Source organism: Bufo bufo, chromosome 1 (assembly GCF_905171765.1).
Source record: "Bufo bufo chromosome 1, aBufBuf1.1, whole genome shotgun sequence".
NCBI classification, from domain to species: Eukaryota; Metazoa; Chordata; class Amphibia; order Anura; family Bufonidae; genus Bufo; species Bufo bufo.
In genome coordinates, this window is record NC_053389.1 from 806,861,637 (window position 1) to 806,884,152 (window position 22,516).

General features: G+C 45.5%; 2 protein-coding genes and 2 non-coding genes across 5 annotated transcripts in view; all 4 read right to left on the minus strand.

Moving 5' to 3' along the window:
* LOC120986544 (flavin-containing monooxygenase FMO GS-OX-like 2) overlaps positions 1 to 9,828 on the minus strand; it is a 29,730-nt gene extending 19,902 nt beyond the window's left edge. Inside the window, exon 1 of one of the 2 annotated variants that reach the window (XM_040415175.1) lies at positions 9,717 to 9,828. The gene's annotated coding sequence lies outside the window, so the exon portion shown is untranslated. Of the gene's footprint in view, positions 1 to 4,565; positions 4,660 to 9,716 lie in introns of those variants that run through there. The other variant, XM_040415176.1, reaches the window with a different exon arrangement.
* Positions 9,829 to 12,701: 2,873 nt separating this feature from the next.
* On the minus strand, positions 12,702 to 18,420 carry SNAPC2 (small nuclear RNA activating complex polypeptide 2). The gene is made up of 6 exons (XM_040415177.1): positions 18,363 to 18,420; positions 17,906 to 18,098; positions 16,370 to 16,489; positions 15,050 to 15,118; positions 14,538 to 14,805; positions 12,702 to 13,162 (listed from the first exon to the last, which is right to left on the minus strand). The coding sequence occupies exons 2-6, from the start codon at positions 18,086 to 18,088 to the stop codon at positions 12,903 to 12,905; spliced, it is 900 nt and encodes a 299-aa protein (XP_040271111.1). The 5' UTR covers positions 18,089 to 18,098; positions 18,363 to 18,420; the 3' UTR covers positions 12,702 to 12,902.
* A 230-nt stretch (positions 18,421 to 18,650) lies between these two features.
* Positions 18,651 to 18,732, minus strand: TRNAL-AAG. The gene has a single exon. It is a non-coding gene; the product is annotated as a tRNA-Leu (tRNA).
* Positions 18,733 to 19,061: 329 nt separating this feature from the next.
* TRNAW-CCA lies at positions 19,062 to 19,133 on the minus strand. The gene has a single exon. It is a non-coding gene; the product is annotated as a tRNA-Trp (tRNA).
* Between the last annotated feature and the right edge of the window lie 3,383 nt (positions 19,134 to 22,516).

Sequence of the window (22,516 nt, forward strand, 5' to 3'; positions counted from 1 at the left end):
TGGTCTTTAGGTTGTCTTGCTTTAGAAGACTTGTCAGAGAGGTCCCTCTTAGGACACTTGTTGATCCAATGGCCAGGATCTCCACAGTAGAAGCACTCTCCGCGTCTGCGACGAAGATTACCCCGGGTCATGCCAACCTGCATGGGTTCCTCGGTGGAGACCTCAGTGTTGTCCCTGGAAAAGGCCTCTGGCTGGACCACCATCTGAGAACTGAACTGTCGTTCTTGTCGTCTATCTCTAACTCGTCTGTCAAGTCGGACAACTAGGGTCATCATCTCCTCTAAGGTCTCAGGAATTTGGTAATTGACCAATAGATCTTTTAAATTATCAGATAGACCAGACCTAAACTGACTCTTCAGGGCTGGTTCATTCCATCCTGAGGGGACACACCACCGTCTGAATTGGGTGCAATACTCCTCCGCAGGGAGATGGACCTGAACCAGTGCCCTAAGAGCTGTCTCGGCTACCAGGGCCCTGTCTGGTTCGTCATAGAGGGCACCCAGGGCCTGAAAAAAACCCTCCACAGAAGTTAGACAACTGGCCCCAGGAGGTAACGAAAATGCCCAGTCCTGGGGATCACCCTGTAGTAGAGAAATGATAATCCCCACGCGTTGGCTCTCGGGACCGGAGGACACGGGGCGCAAACGGAAGTAGAGTTTGCAATTCTCCTTAAAGGAGAGAAACCTCTTCCGGTCTCCAGAAATGGGTTCTGGGAGCTTGATCTGGGGTTCAAAATATGGACTGAAGGACAGAGGAGTGGAAGAACCTTGCCCTAACTCACAAGAACGGAGTTTCTCTCCTAGCTCCTGCACCCTCTGTGTCAAGTTAGAGACATGGTCAGTCAGGGTAGTAAGAGGATTCATGATACAGTGGTTATTGGGCCTGTTAATCTGTAACGGTCACGTCCACCCACACACAGGGGGGAGGATAGTGACCACTGCGCTCCACCCTCACCCCTGGCCCTGCCTACTTGCCTCACGAGTCCTGATGACAGGGGACAACTGGACGGCAATACCTAACTTAGGATATGTGCAGGGAAGACAGACAAGACAAAATACGGAACATGAACGGACCGGGTCAGAACCAAGAGAGCTACGCAGTACAACGGATTAAGCAAAGAATGGTCAGGAGAAGCCGGGGTCAAATACCAGGAGAGTAGAGAAGTACAAGAGGAGTCCTAAGAGAGTAGTCAGGTGGGAGCCGAGGTCACAATACCAGGATGTATGCGCAGTACAGGAGGAGCAGGCAGAGGATCGTCAGGGAACAGGATCACGTAAATATTCAGTAGACCAACAAATAGCCAGGAGCCTAGAAATTAACAGGCAACCTGTAGCCAGCAGGCTGCCTGTATTTATAGTGGGGAGTGAGGGTCATGTGACGTGGCCAGCATCACATGACCGACAGACCAACCAGTCGAGCACCGAGTGATCAGCTCGGCGCTCAAGGCAGACTAGGAGCAGGGAGCCACCCAGCTAGTAAAGCCGCCCTGGGAATGAGGTCAAACACAGAACCTCATTCCAAAAGCTAAGCAACAGTTCTGCGGGCAATGGGGGACCGAGTGCACCTTCGGAACCCCGTGACAGCTCCTATGTACAAGAATATAACTACTATAATACTACCTCCTATGTACAAGAATATAACTACTATAATACTGCTCCTATATACAAGAATATAACTACTATATTACTGCCTCCTATGTACAAGAATATAACTACTATAATACTGCTCCTATGTACAAGAATATAACTAATATAATACTGCTCCTATGTACAAGAATATAACTACTATAATACTGCTCCTATGTACAAGAATATAACTACTCTAATACTGCTCCTATGTACAAGAATATAACTACTATAATACTGCCTCCTATGTACAAGAATATAACTACTATAATACTGCTCCTATGTACAAGAATATAACTACTATAATACTGCCTCCTATGTACAAGGATATAACTACTATAATACTGCTCCTATGTACAAGAATATAACTACTATAATACTGCCTCCTATGTACAAGAATATAACTACTATAATACTGCTCCTATGTACAAGAATATAACTACTATAATACTGCCTCCTATGTACAAGAATATAACTACTATAATACTGCATCCTATGTACAATAATATAACTACTGTAATACTGCTCCTATATACAAGAATATAACTACTATAATACTGCTCCTATGTACAAGAATATAACTACTATAATACTGCTCCTATGTACAAGAATATAACTACTATAATACTGCCTCATATGTACAAGAATATAACTACTATAATACTGCTCCTATGTACAAGAATATAACTACTATAATACTGCTCCTATGTACAAGAATATAACTACTATAATACTGCCCCTATGTACAAGAATATAACTACTATAATACTGCCTCCTATGTACAAGAATATAACTACTATAATAACTATAATACTGTGTACAAGAATATAACTACTATAATACTGCTCCTATGTACAGGACTATAACTACTATAATACTGCCCCCTATGTACAAGAATATAACTACTATAATACTGCCCCCTATGTACAAGAATATAACTACTATAATACTGCCTCCTATGTACAAGAATATAAGTACTATAATACTGCTCCTATGTACAAGAATATAACTACTATAATACTGCTCCTATGTACAAGAATATAACTACTATAATACTGCTCCTATGTACAAGAATATAACTACTATAATACTGCCTCCTATGTACAAGGATATAACTACTATAATACTGCTCCTATGTACAAGAATATAACTACTATAATGCTGCCTCCTATGTACAAGAATATAACTACTATAATACTGCTCCTATGTACAAGAATATAACTACTATAATACTGCCTCCTATGTACAAGAATATAACTACTATAATACTGCATCCTATGTACAATAATATAACTACTGTAATACTGCTCCTATATACAAGAATATAACTACTATAATACTGCTCCTATGTACAAGAATATAACTACTATAATACTGCTCCTATGTACAAGAATATAACTACTATAATACTGCCTCAAATGTACAAGAATATAACTACTATAATACTGCTCCTATGTACAAGAATATAACTACTATAATACTGCTCCTATGTACAAGAATATAACTACTATAATACTGCCCCTATGTACAAGAATATAACTACTATAATACTGCCTCCTATGTACAAGAATATAACTACTATAATAACTATAATACTGTGTACAAGAATATAACTACTATAATACTGCTCCTATGTACAGGACTATAACTACTATAATACTGCCCCCTATGTACAAGAATATAACTACTATAATACTGCCCCCTATGTACAAGAATATAACTACTATAATACTGCTCCTATGTACAGGACTATAACTACTATAATACTGCCCCCTATGTACAAGAATATAACTACTATAATACTGCTCCTATGTACAGGACTATAACTACTATAATACTGCCCCCTATGTACAAGAATATAACTACTATAATACTGCCCCCTATGTACAAGAATATAACTACTATAATACTGCCTCCTATGTACAAGAATATAAGTACTATAATACTGCCTCCTATGTACAAGAATATAACTACTATAATACTGCTCCTATTTACAAGAATATAACTACTATAATACTGCTCCTATGTACAAGAATATAACTACTATAATACTGCCTCCTATGTACAAGAATATAACTACTATAATACTGCTCCTATGTACAAGAATATAACTACTATAATGCTGCCTCCTATGTACAAGAATATAACTACTATGATACTGCTCCTATGTACAAGAATATAACTACTATAATACTGCCCCTATGTACAAGAATATAACTACTATAATACTGCCCCCTATGTACAAGAATATAACTACTATAATACCGCTCCTATGTACAAGAATATAACTACTATAATACTGCTCCTATGTACAAGAATATAACTACTATAATACTGCTCCTATGTACAAGAATATAACTACTATAATACTGCCTCCTATGTACAAGAATATAACTACTATAATACTGCTCCTATGTACAAGAATATAACTACTATAATACTGCTCCCATGTACAAGAATATAACTACTATAATACTGCCCTTTATGTACAAGAATATAACTACTATAATACTGCTCCTATGTACAAGAATATAACTACTATAATACTGCTCCTATGTACAAGAATATAACTACTATAATACTGCCTATATACAAGAATATAACTACTATAATACTGCTCCTATGTACAAGAATATAACTACTATAATACTGCTCCTATGTACAAGAATATAACTACTATAATACTGCCTCCTATGTACAAGAATATAACTACTATAATACTGCTCCTATGTACAAGAATGAATATAACTACTATAGTACTGCTGCTATATACAAAAATAGTAGAGCTGTCATCTTGTGATAAATCAGTATGCATGCTAATAAGCGTGCCGCTCCATTACCTCCGGTATATTTATATATACTCCTATACTGCCGTCCTACTTCCTTATCTTGACTCCTCCCCCTACATAAGAAGCTCCGGAGCAGACCCTATGCACTTACATTCTCTACGCTCCACCACTGGTTACTGACGAGACGTAGACTTTGACGCTTGTCTTAGGTGACTGATTGACCGCCGGTTTAATGAGTTAGTACGTTCATACAAAGGGCAATGTGATAGCAGTATTAAAGGGCGACTCCACCCATGTAGTACTGACACATGAGCACAATATAAATACAGCCAGAGGTGCACATAAGGACGGGAGCACCAAAGTAATAAATCAAAACAGATTCTCCTTCCTCCGCTTGGTTCATGGCGTCAAAGCCACTAACACTGCTACTCACAATCTGGAGAGGGGCTACCTGTGGCTGGAACTGAGGGCATCATGTGTGGGGGCATCGAGGGTGGAGACATATCGGTGGGCACAACTTTCCCTTCAAATCTACCTCTTAAAGGGGGTTATCCCATGAGTAATGTAAAAAATTTAAATCAGACATCATATAGGACATGACCATCTCTTTCTAACAAAGCTAGAACCAGCCCTGTACCTCACATGGATCCAGAGATCTCCTCATTCATTGCTCTGCTAGATTTATACCAAGCTGACAACTCAGGGGAGTGTCTTTTCTGCTGCAGCTCAGAGGGTGTGTCTTTTCTGCTGCAGCTCAGGGGGTGTGTCTTTTCTGCTGCAGCTCAGGGGGTGTGTCTTTTCTGCTGCAGCTCAGGGGGTGTGTCTTTTCTGCTGCAGCTCAGGGAGGGTGTCTTTTCTGCTGCTGCTCAGGGGGCGTGTCTTGTCTGCTGCAGCTCAGGGGGTGTGTCTTTTCTGTTGCAGCAGCTCAGGGGTGTGTCTTTTCTGCTGCAGCTCCTCAGGGGGTGTGTCTTTTCTGCTGCAGCTCAGGGGGTGTGTCTTTTCTGCTGCAGCTCAGGGGGTGTGTCTTTTCTGCTGCAGCTCAGGGCTGTGTCTTTTCTGCTGCAGCTCAGGGGGCGTGTCCATGCTCTACCTATCACAGCTCAGGAGGCATTTGAAGAATGAAACTGAGCATGTGCGGCCATCTCACTGAGCAGGAGAAAGAAATAAGAAAAAAACTAACAGCAGGTGGTGCTATACAGATACATTCTATTGAATAAATCAGTGGCTATGCTACATTTTTTATTAAATGCAATTAGAAAAGTGTTCAGATCCAGGGGCAGGTTTGAAAACTATAGAATATTTTTTCATGGAACAATCCCTTTAATAAAGGCAACAAAATTATGTAAAAACAACCTAGATGGAAAATTATCAAAAATTACTCTGTGCAGACACTGAATAAGCAGGGAATGCCACCACATTTAAGCTCTGCTGAATAGTGAGTGCAGCTCTGTAGTATAATACAGGATGTAACTCAGGATCAGTACAGGATAAGTAATGTAATGTATGTACACCATGAGTCCACCAGCAGAATAGTGAGTGCAGCTCTGGAGTATAATACAGGATCAGTACAGGATAAGTAATGTAATGTATGTACACCATGAGTCCACCAGCAGAATAGTGAGTGCAGCTCTGGAGTATAATACAGGATGTAACTCAGGATCAGTACACGATAAGTAATGTATGTACACAGTGACTCCACCACCAGAATAGTGAGTGCAGCTCTGGAGTATAATACAGGATGTAACTCAGGATCAGTACAGGATAAGTAATGTATGTACACAGTGACTGCACCAGCAGAATAGTGAGTACAGCTCTGGAGTATAATACAGGATGTAACTCAGGATCAGTACAGGATAAGTAATGTATGTACACAGTTACTCCAGCAGCAGAATAGTGAGTGCAGCTCTGGAGTATAATACAGGATGTAACTCAGGATCAGTACAGGATAAGTAATGTAATGTATGTACACAGTGACTGCACCAGCAGAATAGTGAGTGCAGCTCTGGAGTATAATACAGGATGTAACTCAGGATCAGTACAGGATAAGTAATGTAATGTATGTACACAGTGACTGCACCAGCAGAATAGTGAGTGCAGCTCTGGAGTATAATACAGGATGTAACTCAGGATCAGTACAGGATAAGTAATGTATGTACACAGTGACTGCACCAGCAGAATAGTGAGTGCAGCTCTGGAGTATAATACAGGATGTAACTCAGGATCAGTACAGGATAAGTAATGTAATGTATGTACACAGTTACTGCACCAGCAGAACAGTGAGTGCAGCTCTGGAGTATAATACAGGATCAGTACAGGATAAGTAATGTAATGTATGTACACCATGAGTCCACCAGCAGAATAGTGAGTGCAGCTCTGGAGTATAATACAGGATGTAACTCAGGATCCGTACAGGATAAGTAATGTAATGTATGTACACAGTGACTGCACCAGCAGAATAGTGAGTGCAGCTCTGCAGTATAATACAGGATGCAACTCAGGATCAGTACAGGATAAGTAATGTAATGTATGTACACAGTGACTGCACCAGCAGAATAGTGAGTGCAGCTCTGGAGTATAATACAGGATGTGACTAGGGAGCAGTACAGGATAAGTAATGTATGTACACAGTGACTCCACCAGCAGAATAGTGAGTGCAGCTCTGGAGTATAATACAGGATGTGACTAGGGAGCAGTACAGGATATGTAATGTATGTACACAGTGACTCCACCAGCAGAATAGTGAGTGCAGCTCTGGAGTATAATACAGTATATAACTCAGGATCCGTACAGGATAAGTAATGTAATGTATGTACACAGTGACTGCACCAGCAGAATAGTGAGTGCAGCTCTGGAGTATAATACAGGAGTAACTCAGGATCAGTACAGGATAAGTAATGTATGTACACAGTGACTGCACCAGCAGAATAGTGAGTGCAGCTCTGGAATATAATACAGGATGCAACTCAGGATCAGTACAGAATAAGTAATGTAATGTATGTACACAGTGACTGCACCAGCAGAATAGTGAGTGCAGCTCTGGAGTATAATACAGGATGCAACTCAGGATCAGTACAGGATAAGTAATGTAATGTATGTACACAGTGACTGCACCAGCAGAATAGTGAGTGCAGCTCTGCAGTATAATACAGGATGCAACTCAGGATCAGTACAGGATAAGTAATGTAATGTATGTACACAGTGACTGCACCAGCAGAATAGTGAGTGCAGCTCTGGAGTATAATACAGGATGTGACTAGGGAGCAGTACAGGATAAGTAATGTATGTACACAGTGACTCCACCAGCAGAATAGTGAGTGCAGCTCTGGAGTATAATACAGGATGTGACTAGGGAGCAGTACAGGATATGTAATGTATGTACACAGTGACTCCACCAGCAGAATAGTGAGTGCAGCTCTGGAGTATAATACAGTATATAACTCAGGATCCGTACAGGATAAGTAATGTAATGTATGTACACAGTGACTGCACCAGCAGAATAGTGAGTGCAGCTCTGGAGTATAATACAGGAGTAACTCAGGATCAGTACAGGATAAGTACTGTATGTACACAGTGACTGCACCAGCAGAATAGTGAGTGCAGCTCTGGAGTATAATACAGGATGTAACTCAGGATCAGTACAGGATAAGTAATGTAATGTATGTACACAGGGACTGCACCAGCAGAATAGTGAGTGCAGCTCTGGAGTATAATACAGGATGTAACTCAGGATCAGTACAGGATTAGTAATGTAACGTACACAGTGACTGCACCAGCAGAATAGTGAGTGCAGCTCTGGGGTATAATACAAGATGTAACTCAGGATCAGTACAGGATAAGTAATGTAATGTATGTACACAGTGACTGCACCAGCAGAATAGTGAGTGCAGCTCTGGGGTATAATACAAGATGTAACTCAGGATCCGTACAGGATAAGTAATGTAATGTATGTACACAGTGACTCCACCAGCAGAATAGTGAGTGCAGCTCTGGAGTATAATACAGGATGTGACTCAGGATCAGTACAGGATAAGTAATGTAATGTATGTACACAGTGACTGCACCAGCAGAATAGTGAGTGCAGCTCTGGAGTATAATACAGGATGTGACTAGGGAGCAGTACAGGATAAGTAATGTATGTACACAGTGACTCCACCAGCAGAATAGTGAGTGCAGCTCTGGAGTATAATACAGGATGTGACTAGGGAGCAGTACAGGATAAGTAATGTATGTACACAGTGACTCCACCAGCAGAATAGTAAGTGCAGCTCTGGAGTATAATACAGTATATAACTCAGGATCCGTACAGGATAAGTAATGTAATGTATGTACACAGTGACTGCACCAGCAGAATAGTGAGTGCAGCTCTGGAGTATAATACAGGATGTAACTCAGGATCAGTACAGGATAAGTACTGTATGTACACAGTGACTGCACCAGCAGAATAGTGAGTGCAGCTCTGGAGTATAATACAGGATGTAACTCAGGATCAGTACAGGATAAGTAATGTAATGTATGTACACAGAGACTGCACCAGCAGAATAGTGAGTGCAGCTCTGGAGTATAATACAGGATGTAACTCAGGATCAGTACAGGATTAGTAATGTAACGTACACAGTGACTGCACCAGCAGAATAGTGAGTGCAGCTCTGGGGTATAATACAAGATGTAACTCAGGATCCGTACAGGATAAGTAATGTAATGTATGTACACAGAGACTGCACCAGCAGAATAGTGAGTGCAGCTCTGGAGTATAATACAGGATGTAACTCAGGATCAGTACAGGATAAGTAATGTATGTACACAGTGACTGCACCAGCAGAATAGTGAGTGCAGCTCTGGAGTATAATACAGGATGTGACTCAGGATCAGTACAGGATAAGTACTGTATGTACACAGTGACTGCACCAGCAGAATAGTGAGTGCAGCTCTGGGGTATAATACAGGATGTAACTCAGGATCAGTACAGGATAAGTAATGTATACAGACAGTGAGAGATTTTCTCTAGAATAATCCTACATATTTGCAGCAGTCTGGAAATGAGTGTTGAGCTTTTTGCTCGGTGTTTTCTCGTTCAGATTTTCATTAATGTCTCATTCAGATTATTGTGTAACTTAGAAGGAACCTTCTCAAAGTTCTCAGACGTTTTCTGTATTTACAGGAATACAAAAATAAAGTTCTGCAACTATTTTATAATTTTTGTATTTCAATTTCTCAACATTTTCAAGACTGCTGCCTGCTGTCATTGAATGGAGACATTCTTGTGTGAAACCCTAACATCAGCTATTCCCCCTCCCAGCTTTACCTGGCTGCTGATCGCCTACAGGGTGTCATACTGTATAACGTTACTGTACAGGCAGCTACATGGGGGGCGATGTCATCTCAGGGGTGAGGCAGGAAGGTGGGGGATGGGGGCACTGCCAGGGGGGTCAGCTGACCTAGAGGAATGGTGAAAGTTAGGGTCAGCCTATCCCCGGCAGCTAGGCTGCTATTGGCCACACACAAGCATGCTCTGTTGCAGTGCATCTTGGGAGTTGTAGTTCAGAGGTTTGCAGAACATGCAGCCTGCAGTGCATACAACAGGAGTGGGAGGCCCAGGGTGGGGAGCGGCCGCAGAAGTACTAGTCTCAACGGGTTAAATACTTAAGCAAAACCTATTTACAACCTTTTCTAAAGATAAAAGACAGAAAACTGAGCAACCAAGAGAATACAAGTATCTGACAACCATCCAGGGTCCAGCGAGACAGTCCTGGATTTCAGTGGCAGTCCCTTATCCTTAGAACGCAGGGGTGAAGTAGGGAGCGGTCTGCTCCGCGCTGCTCCATTCAGTATTTTATTTTGTTATAACTACTAAAAGGAGGGCACAATGTGGGCATAACTACTGAAAGGAGGGCACAGTGTGGGCATAACTACTGAAAGGAGGGCACAGTGTGGGCATAACTACTAAAAGGAGGGCACAGTGTGGGCATAACTATTAAAAGGAGGGCACAGTGTGGGCATAACTACTGAAAGGAGGGCACAGTGTGGGCATTACTAAAAGGAGGGCACAGTGTGGGCATAACTACTAAAAGGAGGGCGCAGTGTGGGCATAACTACTGAAAGGAGGGCGCAATGTGGGCATAACTACTGAAAGGAGGGCACAGTGTGGGCATAACTACTGAAAGGAGGGCACAGTGTGGGCATAACTATTAAAAGGATGGCGCAGTGTGGGCATAACTACTGAAAGGAGGGCGCAATGTGGGCATTACTACTGAAAGGAGGGCACAGTGTGGGCATTACTAAAAGGAGGGCACAGTGTGGGCATAACTACTAAAAGGAGGGCGCAGTGTGGGCATAACTACTGAAAGGAGGGCACAGTGTGGGCATTACTAAAAGGAGGGCACAGTGTGGGCATTACTAAAAGGAGGGCACAGTGTGGGCATAACTACTGAAAGGAGGGCACAGTGTGGGCATAACTACTAAAAGGATGGCGCAGTGTGGGCATAACTACTGAAAGGAGGGCGCAATGTGGGCATAACTACTAAAAGGAGGGCGCAATGTGGGCATAACTACTAAAAGGAGGGCGCAATGTGGGCATAACTACTAAAAGGAGGGCGCAGTGTGGGCATAACTACTAAAAGGAGGGCGCAATGTGGGCATAACTACTAAAAGGAGGGCGCAATGTGGGCATAACTACTAAAAGGAGGGCGCAATGTGGGCATAACTACTAAAAGGAGGGCACAGTGTGGGCATAACTACTGAAAGGAGGGCGCAATGTGGGCATTACTAAAAGGAGGGCGCAATGTGGGCATAACTACTGAAAGAAGGGCGCAATGTGGGCATAACTACTAAAAGGAGGGCGCAATGTGGGCATAACTACTAAAAGGAGGGCACAGTGTGGGCATTACTAAAAGGAGGGCGCAATGTGGGCATAACTACTAAAAGGAGGGCGCAATGTGGGCATAACTACTGAAAGGAGGGCACAGTGTGGGCATAACTACTGAAAGGAGGGCGCAATGTGGGCATTACTAAAAGGAGGGCGCAATGTGGGCATAACTACTGAAAGAAGGGCACAATGTGGGCATTACTACTAAAAGAGGGCATTACTAAAAGGAGCATTACTAAAAGGAGGGTGCAATGTGGGCATTACTAAAAGGAGGGCACAATGTGGGCATTACTAAAAGGAGGGCGCAATGTGGGCATTACTGAAAGTAGGGCGCAATGTGGGTATAACTACTAAAAGGAGGGCACAATGTGGGCATAACTACTAAAAGGAGGGCACAATGTGGGCATTACTAAAAGGAGGGCACAGCTGGGGGCATTTGAATGGTGTGGCGGTCACACAAGTGCACTGCTGCACCATTCAGCTTTGTGGGACTGATGGAGATAGTTGAGTGTTTGAACTAGTGATAGCTGCCTCCAGAACAGCGCTATACACCGCCTATTTGTGCCGATGACGTCACCGGGCTCCCTGCCAGGCAGAACTCTCCGCCCAGCATACTCATGTGACGCCCGATACATCACCGGCTGACAACAAACAGACCTTTCCCTGCGCGATGCAGCACAAGGCAAGGAAATGCTCCGCTCGTACATGGTAAAGGAGTGAAGGGGAGCTGGACAACCCCTTTAAGGCCACCTGCACGAGCGCTGGCGAACACACAGAAGGGCCTATATGTGCGTTTCTGCAGCATATCCACACCAAAATCCAGTTTCTGACAGCGTTTTTTTGGTGCGGATCTGATGCGGTTTTGCCGCGGATCTTACTCTTCTATGGAAAAGCGTGAAATTATTGACCTGCTGCCGATTTGGAAATCCCCGCGGCTGGTCAATTTCCGCACGGAAACAATCCGCAAAGTGCAAGAGATTTGTGTAATCTCATACAGCTTGCTGGTACTGTCACATGGGATTCCACAACGTGTGCGGGTGGCCTAAGAGTCCTACCACTAGCCATCGTCAGGACATTGCATGCAGCTCCTGGAGGAAATAAAACTGCTGCCCGCCCCTCATTCCAGCAAATTTGGAACTGTTGGCGAGTGTGGTAGCATTATTACATTCATAGCAATGGTGCCCCTAGCATTGCCCAATTCTAGCTGCCACAGAGAGAGAGATGGCAGCTGGAAGTGTTTGGTGGGATCAGTGGGCGAGGACTGATGGACGAGCGACCTTCAGCGTCCATTGTGGAACGTGTACAGACAGCGTCACAAGAATCTCGGCTCTATCGGAATAGTCACCGCCAACATCGCCGGTTCAGCAAGAGAACAGCAACCCCAGTGGTCAGTGTAATAAATCTATGACATCACACAATCCTGGCTCTAAAAACACCACAAAAACTATTTATTTTTATTGTAAATAAATTTTTATATGGTCCATAGAGAAATAATAAAAAAAATGTACACACGTACGGACCGCTGCCCGACCAGAGGAGCGTCATAAATACCCAACCACAGCTCCCAGCATGCCCCTGTGCCACCTACGGGGGCAGTACGGAGCTCGACACGGAGACACACAGACATCACGGAGGCGTTACTCGCTCTTCTTTATGCCTCAACATTTCCAGAGGAATCATGAAGGGGTTAAGCGGGCAGAACCCCAGCTCCTTCCAGTTTGGCGTCTGAGATACGCTTTGCGACTCCTCCCTCTCGGTGTGCCCGGATTCCAGCTCCGTGGTCAGGAAAGTGTAAGTGTCGTACAGGTAGGGGCCGATGTGCGGAGCGTCCAGGTGCTGGAACTGGTCCGGGATACAGCGGAGGAGACGAAGGATGACCGCAGACTCTAAAGAGAGAAACGGGGGGTAAGGCTGGGTTCAGATCGAGAGAGAACGAGAGAGCGAGAAAGAGAACGAGAGAAAGAGAAAAAGAGAACGAGAGAAAGAGAACGAGAACGAGAGAAAGAGAACGAGAGAAAGAGATCGAGAGAAAGAGATCGAGAACGAGAGAAAGAGAACGAGAGAAAGAGAACGAGAGAAAGAGATCGAGAACGAGAGAAAGAGAACGAGAGAAAGAGATCGAGAACGAGAGAAAGAGAAAAAGAGAAAAAGAGAACGAGAGAAAGAGAAAAAGAGAACAAGAGAAAGAGAACGAGAACGAGAGAAAGAGAACGAGAGAAAGAGATCGAGAACGAGAGAAAGAGAACGAGAGAAAGAGATCGAGAACGAGAGAAAGAGAGAAAGAGATCGAGAACGAGAGAAAGAGAAAAAGAGAACGAGAGAAAGAGAAAAAGAGAACAAGAGAAAGAGAACGAGAACGAGAGAAAGAGAACGAGAGAAAGAGATCGAGAGAAAGAGATCGAGAACGAGAGAAAGAGAACGAGAACGAGAGAAAGAGAACGAGAGAAAGAGAGAAAGAGATCGAGAACGAGAGAAAGAGAACGAGAGAAAGAGAACGAGAGAAAGAGAACGAGAGAAAGAGAACGAGAGAAAGAGAACGAGAGAAAGAGAACGAGAGAAAGAGAACGAGAGAAAGAGAACGAGAGAAAGAGAACGAGAGAAAGAGAACGAGAGAAAGAGAACGAGAGAAAGAGAACGAGAACGAGAGAAAGAGAACGAGACTCTCTTTTTGTAATTGATCTCCTGAGCAGAGGCCTTCCCCTCTGTTCTTACCCCTTTCCCTTAGCGCACCATGGAGTAATAGCACATCACCCCACGAGCCAGGCTCCTAGTGCACTGACTGGGACTGGAGAGACCTCTGATCCCGCTGTTTAACCCCTCAGCTGCCACAGTCAATAGTAACTGCGGAATCGAAGTGGTTAGACAGAGGGAGGGGTCTCCATGTCAACCCATCCCCCCCACGCCCCACTGTAGCACAATAGTGGAGAAAAAAAAAAAAAGGAAAGTGTTTCGATACATTATGTGCACCCCAAAATTATGCTGGGAAGGCAGGGATGGAAAATAAATACATAAAATAAAATAAAAGAATTGTTGCGACCTTCTTCAGGGGTAAGGAGGACACATCGATTTTTTGATTTTTCATCTTCACATTCCACAGCCATAACTTTTTTACTTTACATAGCCATATCAGGACTGGATTTTGGCTGAAGGACTTCAGATCAACACAGAGAAGGACCCCGCTCAGATCCGCTAGTGTATGGAGTTATGGGAGGACATACGGTGACCATGATCTTACCCATCTCACCCTCCAAGACTACGTACCAAAATCAGACAGCTTTGGAAGCGCCTCTCCCCTCACAGTTTTTGAAAGATATTTGTAGATTTTCTCAAAGTCCAAACTGTTCCAGCCATCACCACCATTAGCTGCAGTTGGCTCCTCCCCCGCAGAGCTAAGCCCCTCCTCTGAAGATCCTTTGTGCTGAGGGCTTTTTTCACAAGGGGATGATGTCTGGCCAGGTATCGCTGGAGGTTCTTTGCAGGGAATTGAGTGACGAAGGGTCACGGGTTCTGTTGACGCTATCGTCAGCACCTACAAACGCAGGAGATCAATGACTGTATAAATCATAGGCTGAAGGATAATAAGGTGCACACAGCAAAGAAGGGGCCACGAGCACGTTTATGTTTTCCTTGACTGACCATGCAGTTTTCGGGGCCCTATGCAGGTTTACAATGACCATGAAAGGTCAGCGGGCTTTCCTCTCCATTACCCCACAGCAAGTGTCCCCCTTGGGTGCCTAAACTTTTGCATACGGCTGCAGAGCAATACAATTTACCTGCGAAAAAGCAGCGGTCATGGCGTCTTCAGTAGCGCTGCAGATCCTGCTCGCCAGATCCGTCCACAGCTTTCCGGGAGAAGGAAGAAAAGAAAGAACGATCAGCTCCGATCCAGTAATAACAACCTCTGGTCATTATAGCATTAACTCCTTCCTGCCCTGCAGGGCCTAAAACGAATCCTGCTCAGTGTTTTGCTGACAGGCATAATACACTGCAATACATATGTACTGCAGTGTATTGTACCAGCCATCAGACGGTCCACTGTCCATGTGATCGTGAGGTGCCTGGTGCTGTCACTCACAGCTGGGGGAGACGGGTCCGGCAGCAATAAGAGCGGCGGAGCTTTGGGTACAATGGCGAGACCCCTAGTTGCGCCAAACAGCTCATTTGCATATCACAAAATCTAAGATTTCTCTGGAAACCGGGTACCAATCTGGAGGGGGACAAAGATGTTGGAATCGGGAGAGTTTTGTGGTGACAGATTCCCTTTAAAAGTAAAAAATAAATTAAAAAAAATAAAAATAAAAATACAAAAAATAAAGTTATGCCACAAAAATAAAAATTTTAAAAATTCTATTTCCGGTACCTTAAAATGGTGATATACAACTCCACAAAAATACGCTCTTATACGGCAACGTTAAAAAAAAATAAAAAAATAAAATGATGAATTAAAGGGGAGGTGTCGCTTCCTAATACACTTTACAGTTTTTTTTTCAGTAATTCCGCTTGCTGTCAGTAAATTGGAACATTCTTGAGCGCTGTCAAAAGCTGAAAACCTCTACAGAACTGATACTTCTCACAGCTGAGGGTTTGTTACAGTTGCATCCAGTCTAGACCATCCTCTGAACACATTAGCAGCACAAATCTCATGTCCTTTGTTACAATGTATCAGTCTAGGAGTTCAGAGAGGGTTGCTCAGACTGGATACAACTGTAACAAACTCTCAGCCGGGAGAAGTATTAGCTCTGTTGTGCAGGTTTTTTTGGCCTCTGGATTACTGGCAGCAAGCAGAGATCTTGAAGGCGGCAATGATTTGAAAGATGCATATCCATAGACCTCGGTGAGCCATTATACCCACGATGCTTCTCCCTCCAGCATCCTCAGGGGCGGAGCCATGTGACATCACCTCCCACCCACGCAGAAGCTGCCAGCAGCAGACTGGCTGCCCCAACACAATGTATGCTGTCCTCCCACGGCCCTTTCTTGTTTCGTCTCATGATTAGTGACTACCAGAGGCCAGTGGTGATCCTATGACCAGCCAGTGAGGACTGTGGGCGGGACCGTGACACCTTTATGTGCTGCTTTCCCTCCACATTTACCTCAATGGCCGCTGGATCCTGATTCTCGTGGATTTTCTTCTGACGAACCAACCTTCCGTATTCCATCTGCATCGCCTCACGAGCGGCTCGTCCACGAAGCCATGCAAAGTAAGAAGACACCTAGAAGAGCAGAAAATGTACAACCCCTTTAAAAAAAAAAAAAAAAAAAAAAGGATTCTCCTTAAAGGGCATGTCCAGATTATTTTTCTAAATGGTGGGAGACTTTCCTGACCATCCTTCTTGCAGTCATTTCCCCACTATAGTAATGTCTCAATCACGTCTACCTCCTAGGCACCATCTCTGGACCGTAGGAGGCAGGAGCTGAGTGTCAGGCCACGCCCATCAATCAACCTGAGCTATGACATCACTCCCTGATGCAGCATACACAGAGGACAGTGCTATACAGCAGTGATTGGCAAAACAACAACTCCCATCATGCTACAGGAAATTCTGGAGGCTAAGCTCCTATCCTGACCTCCTCCTTTCACACAGCTGAAGGTTTGCTACAATTACATTAAGCGCAAACAATCTATGAGCAGCACAAATCTCTTGTCCTGATGATTTGTTACAATGCATCAGCCTGGAGATCACGCTGCTCAGCTCCAATATATCAGTTTCAGCCTCTGGCTATTAAAAGGGGTTTTCTAGGTGCTCAATATTGATGACCTACCCTCAGGAGAGGTCATCAATGGGAGATTGGTGGGGTCCGACTCCCCTCACCCCCGCCGATCAGCTGTCTGAGGAGTCAGCGGCATTCCTGTGACCACTGGTCTCCTCACTGCTTACCAAGCACAGCGCCACCAATTGTATAGTGGCCATACTTGGTACTGCGGCTCGGACACATTCACTTGAATGGGACTGAGCTACGCCTGGGTCATGTGACCGATGTACATGACATCACATAGCCTAGGAAGAGGTCTCAGCCCTGAGCTACGCCTGGGTCATGTGACTGATGAACATGACATCACATGGCCTAGGAAGAGGTCTCAGCCCTGAGCTACGCCTGGGTCATGTGACCGATGTACATGACATCACATGGCCTAGGAAGAGGTCTCAGCCCTGGGTCATGTGACCGATGTACATGACATCACATGGCCTAGGAAGAGGTCTCGGCCCTGAGCTACGCCTGGATCATGTGACCGATGAACATGACATCACATGGCCTAGGAAGAGGTCTCAGTTCTTACCGGGGCACCGCGGGCTCTTCATGGGCGGGGGTCACAGGTGTCGGACCCCCGCCAATCTGAAACTGATGTATCAGATCTATCCTGAGGAAAAGTCGTCAATATCCAAATTTCGGGCAAACCCCTTTAATAGAATTTCTACAGGCAAAAAAATTGGAACCCACGAAGACAACCCCTGTGCACAGGACCCGTTAGGACACATCATAAAAGGGGCCCCTGCTCTCATGGGCATAACCACCAAGGCAGCAAACGTAGCAGTTGCTATGTGGCCCTTGAGGACTATGGAGCCCGGTGGTCACCCGGTTTATGGCAGCCTGTATTCCGAGGCTCATAGTGACCGCCGCCCCCTTACCTCCGCATCGCTGCGCCCCTGGACGGTCACCACTGGGGTTTTTTCACTCATCTGGGTCCTCAGCCCCTGCAGAAGCTCTTTTTTTTCCCTGGTCGTCCACACCAGACGGAGGTTCGGCGCAGGAGCCGCGGTGGGGGCGTCATAGCGGCGAGGGGTCGCGCGTTTACGTGTCGGAGGCTTCATTGTTCCAGAGCTGCGATGGATAAGAAGATGAGTGAGCGTCTGATATTACAGCACATTATATGACACAGGCTGTCACCCAGCTTTCCTGGTCTCCTGAACGGCCAGTCTGCACAGTAAGGCTAAGCATACAGCACCCCCTGCTGGATGTCTTGATGTATTTCTTATGCCTGTGCACATAAGCACCTGCCGCAGGAGAACTACAAGTCACAGCATGCCTGCCAGTCCCGGACGCGCTGAGCTGAAGGTTCACAAAAAAAAAAACACATGATCTCACCCTGCTGCTCATGTTTCGCTCTGCAGCTGTATCCTCGCGAGACCTGGCGGGATTTCAGCTCCTTCCGACGCAGCGCGCGGTGACGTCACGAAAGGGCAGAAGCCAGCACTGCTGAGGGCGGAAGTGGCTGCCATTTGCTTGCTCCAGCTCCAAAATATGGGGGGGGGGGGGGGGGGGGAAGCGAAACATGGTGCCATAAAACTGTAGAATGTGAAACTATATAATAAAAATAAAGCAAAAAGTAAAAACGGGAAATTACAAAGGTTTATAGAATAAAAAATAAACTACTGGCAGCGGTGGGATTCGAACCCACGCCCCCGAAGAGACTGGAGCCTTAATCCAGCGCCTTAGACCGCTCGGCCACGCTACCTGATGCACAGTGCCTCTGTATACTGTGAATAAATAGGGTGACCTGACCATACACACCGGTTGTACAACTACAAGTCTCAGCATGCCTTAAAAGCTTTTATCATGCTGGGAGTTGTAGTGCTGAAGCAGACAGGCCCATGCTGATGTCAGGACCACACGTATTATATAGTATTAATGTGTGTCATGTGACCAGTACCGTCATGTGTCGTTTACACCATTGGAGTTCTGTCCCTTTTCTATAGAAAAAAAGAAATCAGAAAAACACAATAAAATAATGATAAAAACTTGCAGTCGAAAAAAAAATAAAAAAAAAATAAAAAATTCTCAACCTGACCCCGACGTGATTTGAACACGCAACCTTCTGATCTGGAGTCAGACGCGCTACCGTTGCGCCACGAGGTCAGCTGTTCCTAAAGGTGTTCGCCAAGCATCCAGCCTCTGGAGTCTAAGGGCCGTTCACACAGATCAGGTAGTGATTCTACATCCAAATTTAATCTGAGCCAATCGTCAGAGATCACCAAGAAGCGCTAATCGCCTCGCCGATCCTCACCGATCCTCGCCACTGCCGTTCTGAGACCTGAAAATATTTTCCAAGACTTTACAACGGATGTCGGAGCCTCACTGATCAGACACAGAATAGGTCATATCTCGGAAAGCCCCTTTAACCCTTTGGCTGCCGGAGGTTTTTTAGTTTTTGCGTTTTATTTTTTTTTGCCCTATTTTCCGTGAGCCATAACTTTTTTCTTTTTCCGGCCACATTGCTGTATGAGGGATTATTTTTTGCGGGACAAGTTGTACTTTTATAATACCACCATTAATTACGGCATAAAGTGTTGTGGGAAGCGGTAAAAAAAATTCCAAATGGAATTGAAAAAAACCCGCAATCCGTCCACCGTTTTACGGGTTTTGTTCCCACAGCGTTTTGTTTACGGCAAAACTGACCCATGCTCTGGGTCAGTAGGATTACAACGATACCCAATATGTATAGGTTCTTTAGGTCTAAGGCTACTTTCACACTAGCGTTTTTCTTTTCCGGCGCTGAGTTCCGTCACAGGGGCTCAAATCCGGAAAAGAACTGTTTTATCCCCATGCATTCTGCCATCTAATGGCCAAAATAAGAATTGCAGTTTGACTACTGTTATCCTGCTCAGTAAGGCTGCATTCACACGTCCGTGGAACACGGACCGTGAGATACCGGACTGGCATCCTGCTTAGTGCAGGAGCGCACGGCGTCATTGGTTGCTATGACGCCGTGCGCTTCCTGCTGCAGCCGCAGTACAGTAATACACTCGTATAGATCATCACTGTACGGCGGCAGCGGCAGCAGGAAGCGCACGGCGTCATAGCAACCAATGACGCCGTGCGCTCCTGCACTAAGCAGGATGCCAGTCCGGTATCTCACGGTCCGTGTACCAGTATTTAGAGCAACTACCTATGCCCGGATTGGACACGCGGGGCATAGGTTTTTGCGCATTTAGGTGCCATGATCTCACTTGATCACGGCATCTAAAGCATTTAATTACCGCAATCGGCATTATTGTCGGTCACGGTAATTAGCCGCAGGTCTCTGCTGTATGAAACAGCAAAGATCCGCCCGCCATGACACCCGCTGCATGTGCGAGCGGGCCCCATGTTTACACATCGCACCAGCGCCGTACATGTAAGGGTTAACGGGTCCCCGCCGGTCTCTGCTTCCTCGTCCGACACACAGGAAACGGTAGACGACACAGCCAATCACAGGCCGCAGCAGTGACCCGCCTCCGCACAGGATTGGCTGCGCGGACTGCGGGACCAGGAAGTAGAGACATTGTATAGGGAGTGTGGTGCCAAGTCCCCCCGACTGCCTCCATTCCCATCCACATCTAAGGCCTGGAACGTAGGGAAGACGTTCATGGACTGATTTTCCGTGCCAGTGTGACCAAGGGCGGGCAAGCCGTGCCCCCCTTCTGTACAAATAATAACATGACAAAAGCAGCCGCGCAATTAAAGGGGTTCTCTGCGCCAACGGGCAGGCCAATTTCTGGAAGGGGGAGGTGAGAGCTGCATTTACATGGAGCAATGACCTCTGCTGCTGCTGCGATCACTCCTCCTCCTACAGATTCAGGGGGAGGTGTCAAACTGGTGTAAAGAGGAACTGGCTTAGTTGCCCATAGCAACCAATCAGAAAGAGGCTGGGAAAAATGAAAGGTGAAATCTGATTGGTTGCTATGGGCAACTAAGCCAGTTCAATGGGTCCGCAAATCCGGAGATGCGGAACGGAAGCACGGAACGGAATCTTACGGAAGCACCACGGAGTGCTTTCTGAGGTTCCGTTCCGTGCTTCCGCACCGCAAAAAGATAGAGCTTGCTCTATCTTTTTGCGTAACGGAGGGATCGCAGACCCATTCAAGTGAATGAGGCCGCGATCCCTATACGGCTACCACACAGCAGGTGCCCGTGCTTAGCGGACCGCAATTTGCGGTCCACAGCACGGGCTTCACACGGTCGTGTGAATGCTCCCTAAGGGTGTGTTCTGATTAGACACTGGGTCCTGCCACAAGAGGGCGCAAAAGTGCTGCCCTATAAAAAAAAGGCTCTCAGAGGTTACTTTTGGGTAGTGCACCTCTTGGTGACAGACTCTTCAGTGATGAATCCAGGTTCTGTTTGGAGTCCCATGATGGTCGGGCCGTATCTCATCTTGTATCCAGGCTAGAGGCCGTATCTCATCTTGTATCCAGGCTAGAGGCCGTATCTTATCTTGTATCCAGGCTAGAGGCCGTATCTCATCTTGTATCCAGGCTAGAGGCCGTATCTCATCTTGTAGCCAGACTAGAGGCTGTATCTCATCTTGTATCCAGACTAGAGGCTGTATCTCATCTTGCTTCCAGGCTAGAGGCGGTATCTCATCTTGTATCCAGGCTAGAGGCTGTATCTCATCTTGTATCCAGGCTAGAGGGCGTATGTCATTGTGCATCCAAGCTGGAGGCCGTATCTCATGTTGTATCCAGGCTAGAAGCCGTATCTCATGTTGTATCCAGGCTAGAGGCCGTATATAATTTTGTATGCAGGATAGAGGCCGTATCTCATCTTGTATCCAGACTAGAGGCTGTATCTCATCTTGTATCCAGACTAGAGGCTGTATCTCATCTTGTATCCAGACTAGAGGCTGTATCTATCCAGGCTAGAGGCCGTATCTCATCTTGTATCCAGGCTAGAGGCCGTATCTCATCTTGTATCCAGGCTAGAGGCCGTATCTTATCTTGTATCCAGGCTAGAGGCCGTATCTCATCTTGTATCCAGGCTAGAGGCCGTATCTCATTTTGTATCCAGGCTAGAGGACGTATCTCATTTTGTATCCAGGCTAGAGGCCGTATCTCATTTTGTATCCAGGCTAGAGGCCGTATCCAGGCTGGAGGCTGTATCTCATCTTGTATCCAGGCTAGAGGCCGTATCTCATCTTGTATCCAGGCTAGAGGCCGTATCTCATCTTGTATCCAGGCTAGAGGCCGTATCTCATCTTGTATCCAGGCTAGAGGCCGTATCTCATCTTGTATCCAGGCTAGAGGCCGTATCTCATCTTGTATCCAGGCTAGAGGCCGTATCTCATCTTGTATCCAGGCTAGAGGCTGTATCTCATCTTGTATCCAGGCTAGAGGCCGTATCTCATCTTGTATCCAGGCTAGAGGCTGCATCTCATCTTGTATCCAGGCTAGAGGCCGTATCTCATCTTGTATCCAGATTAGAGGCCGTATCTCATCTTGCATCCAGGATAGAGGGCGTATCTCATCTTGTATCCAGGCTAGAGG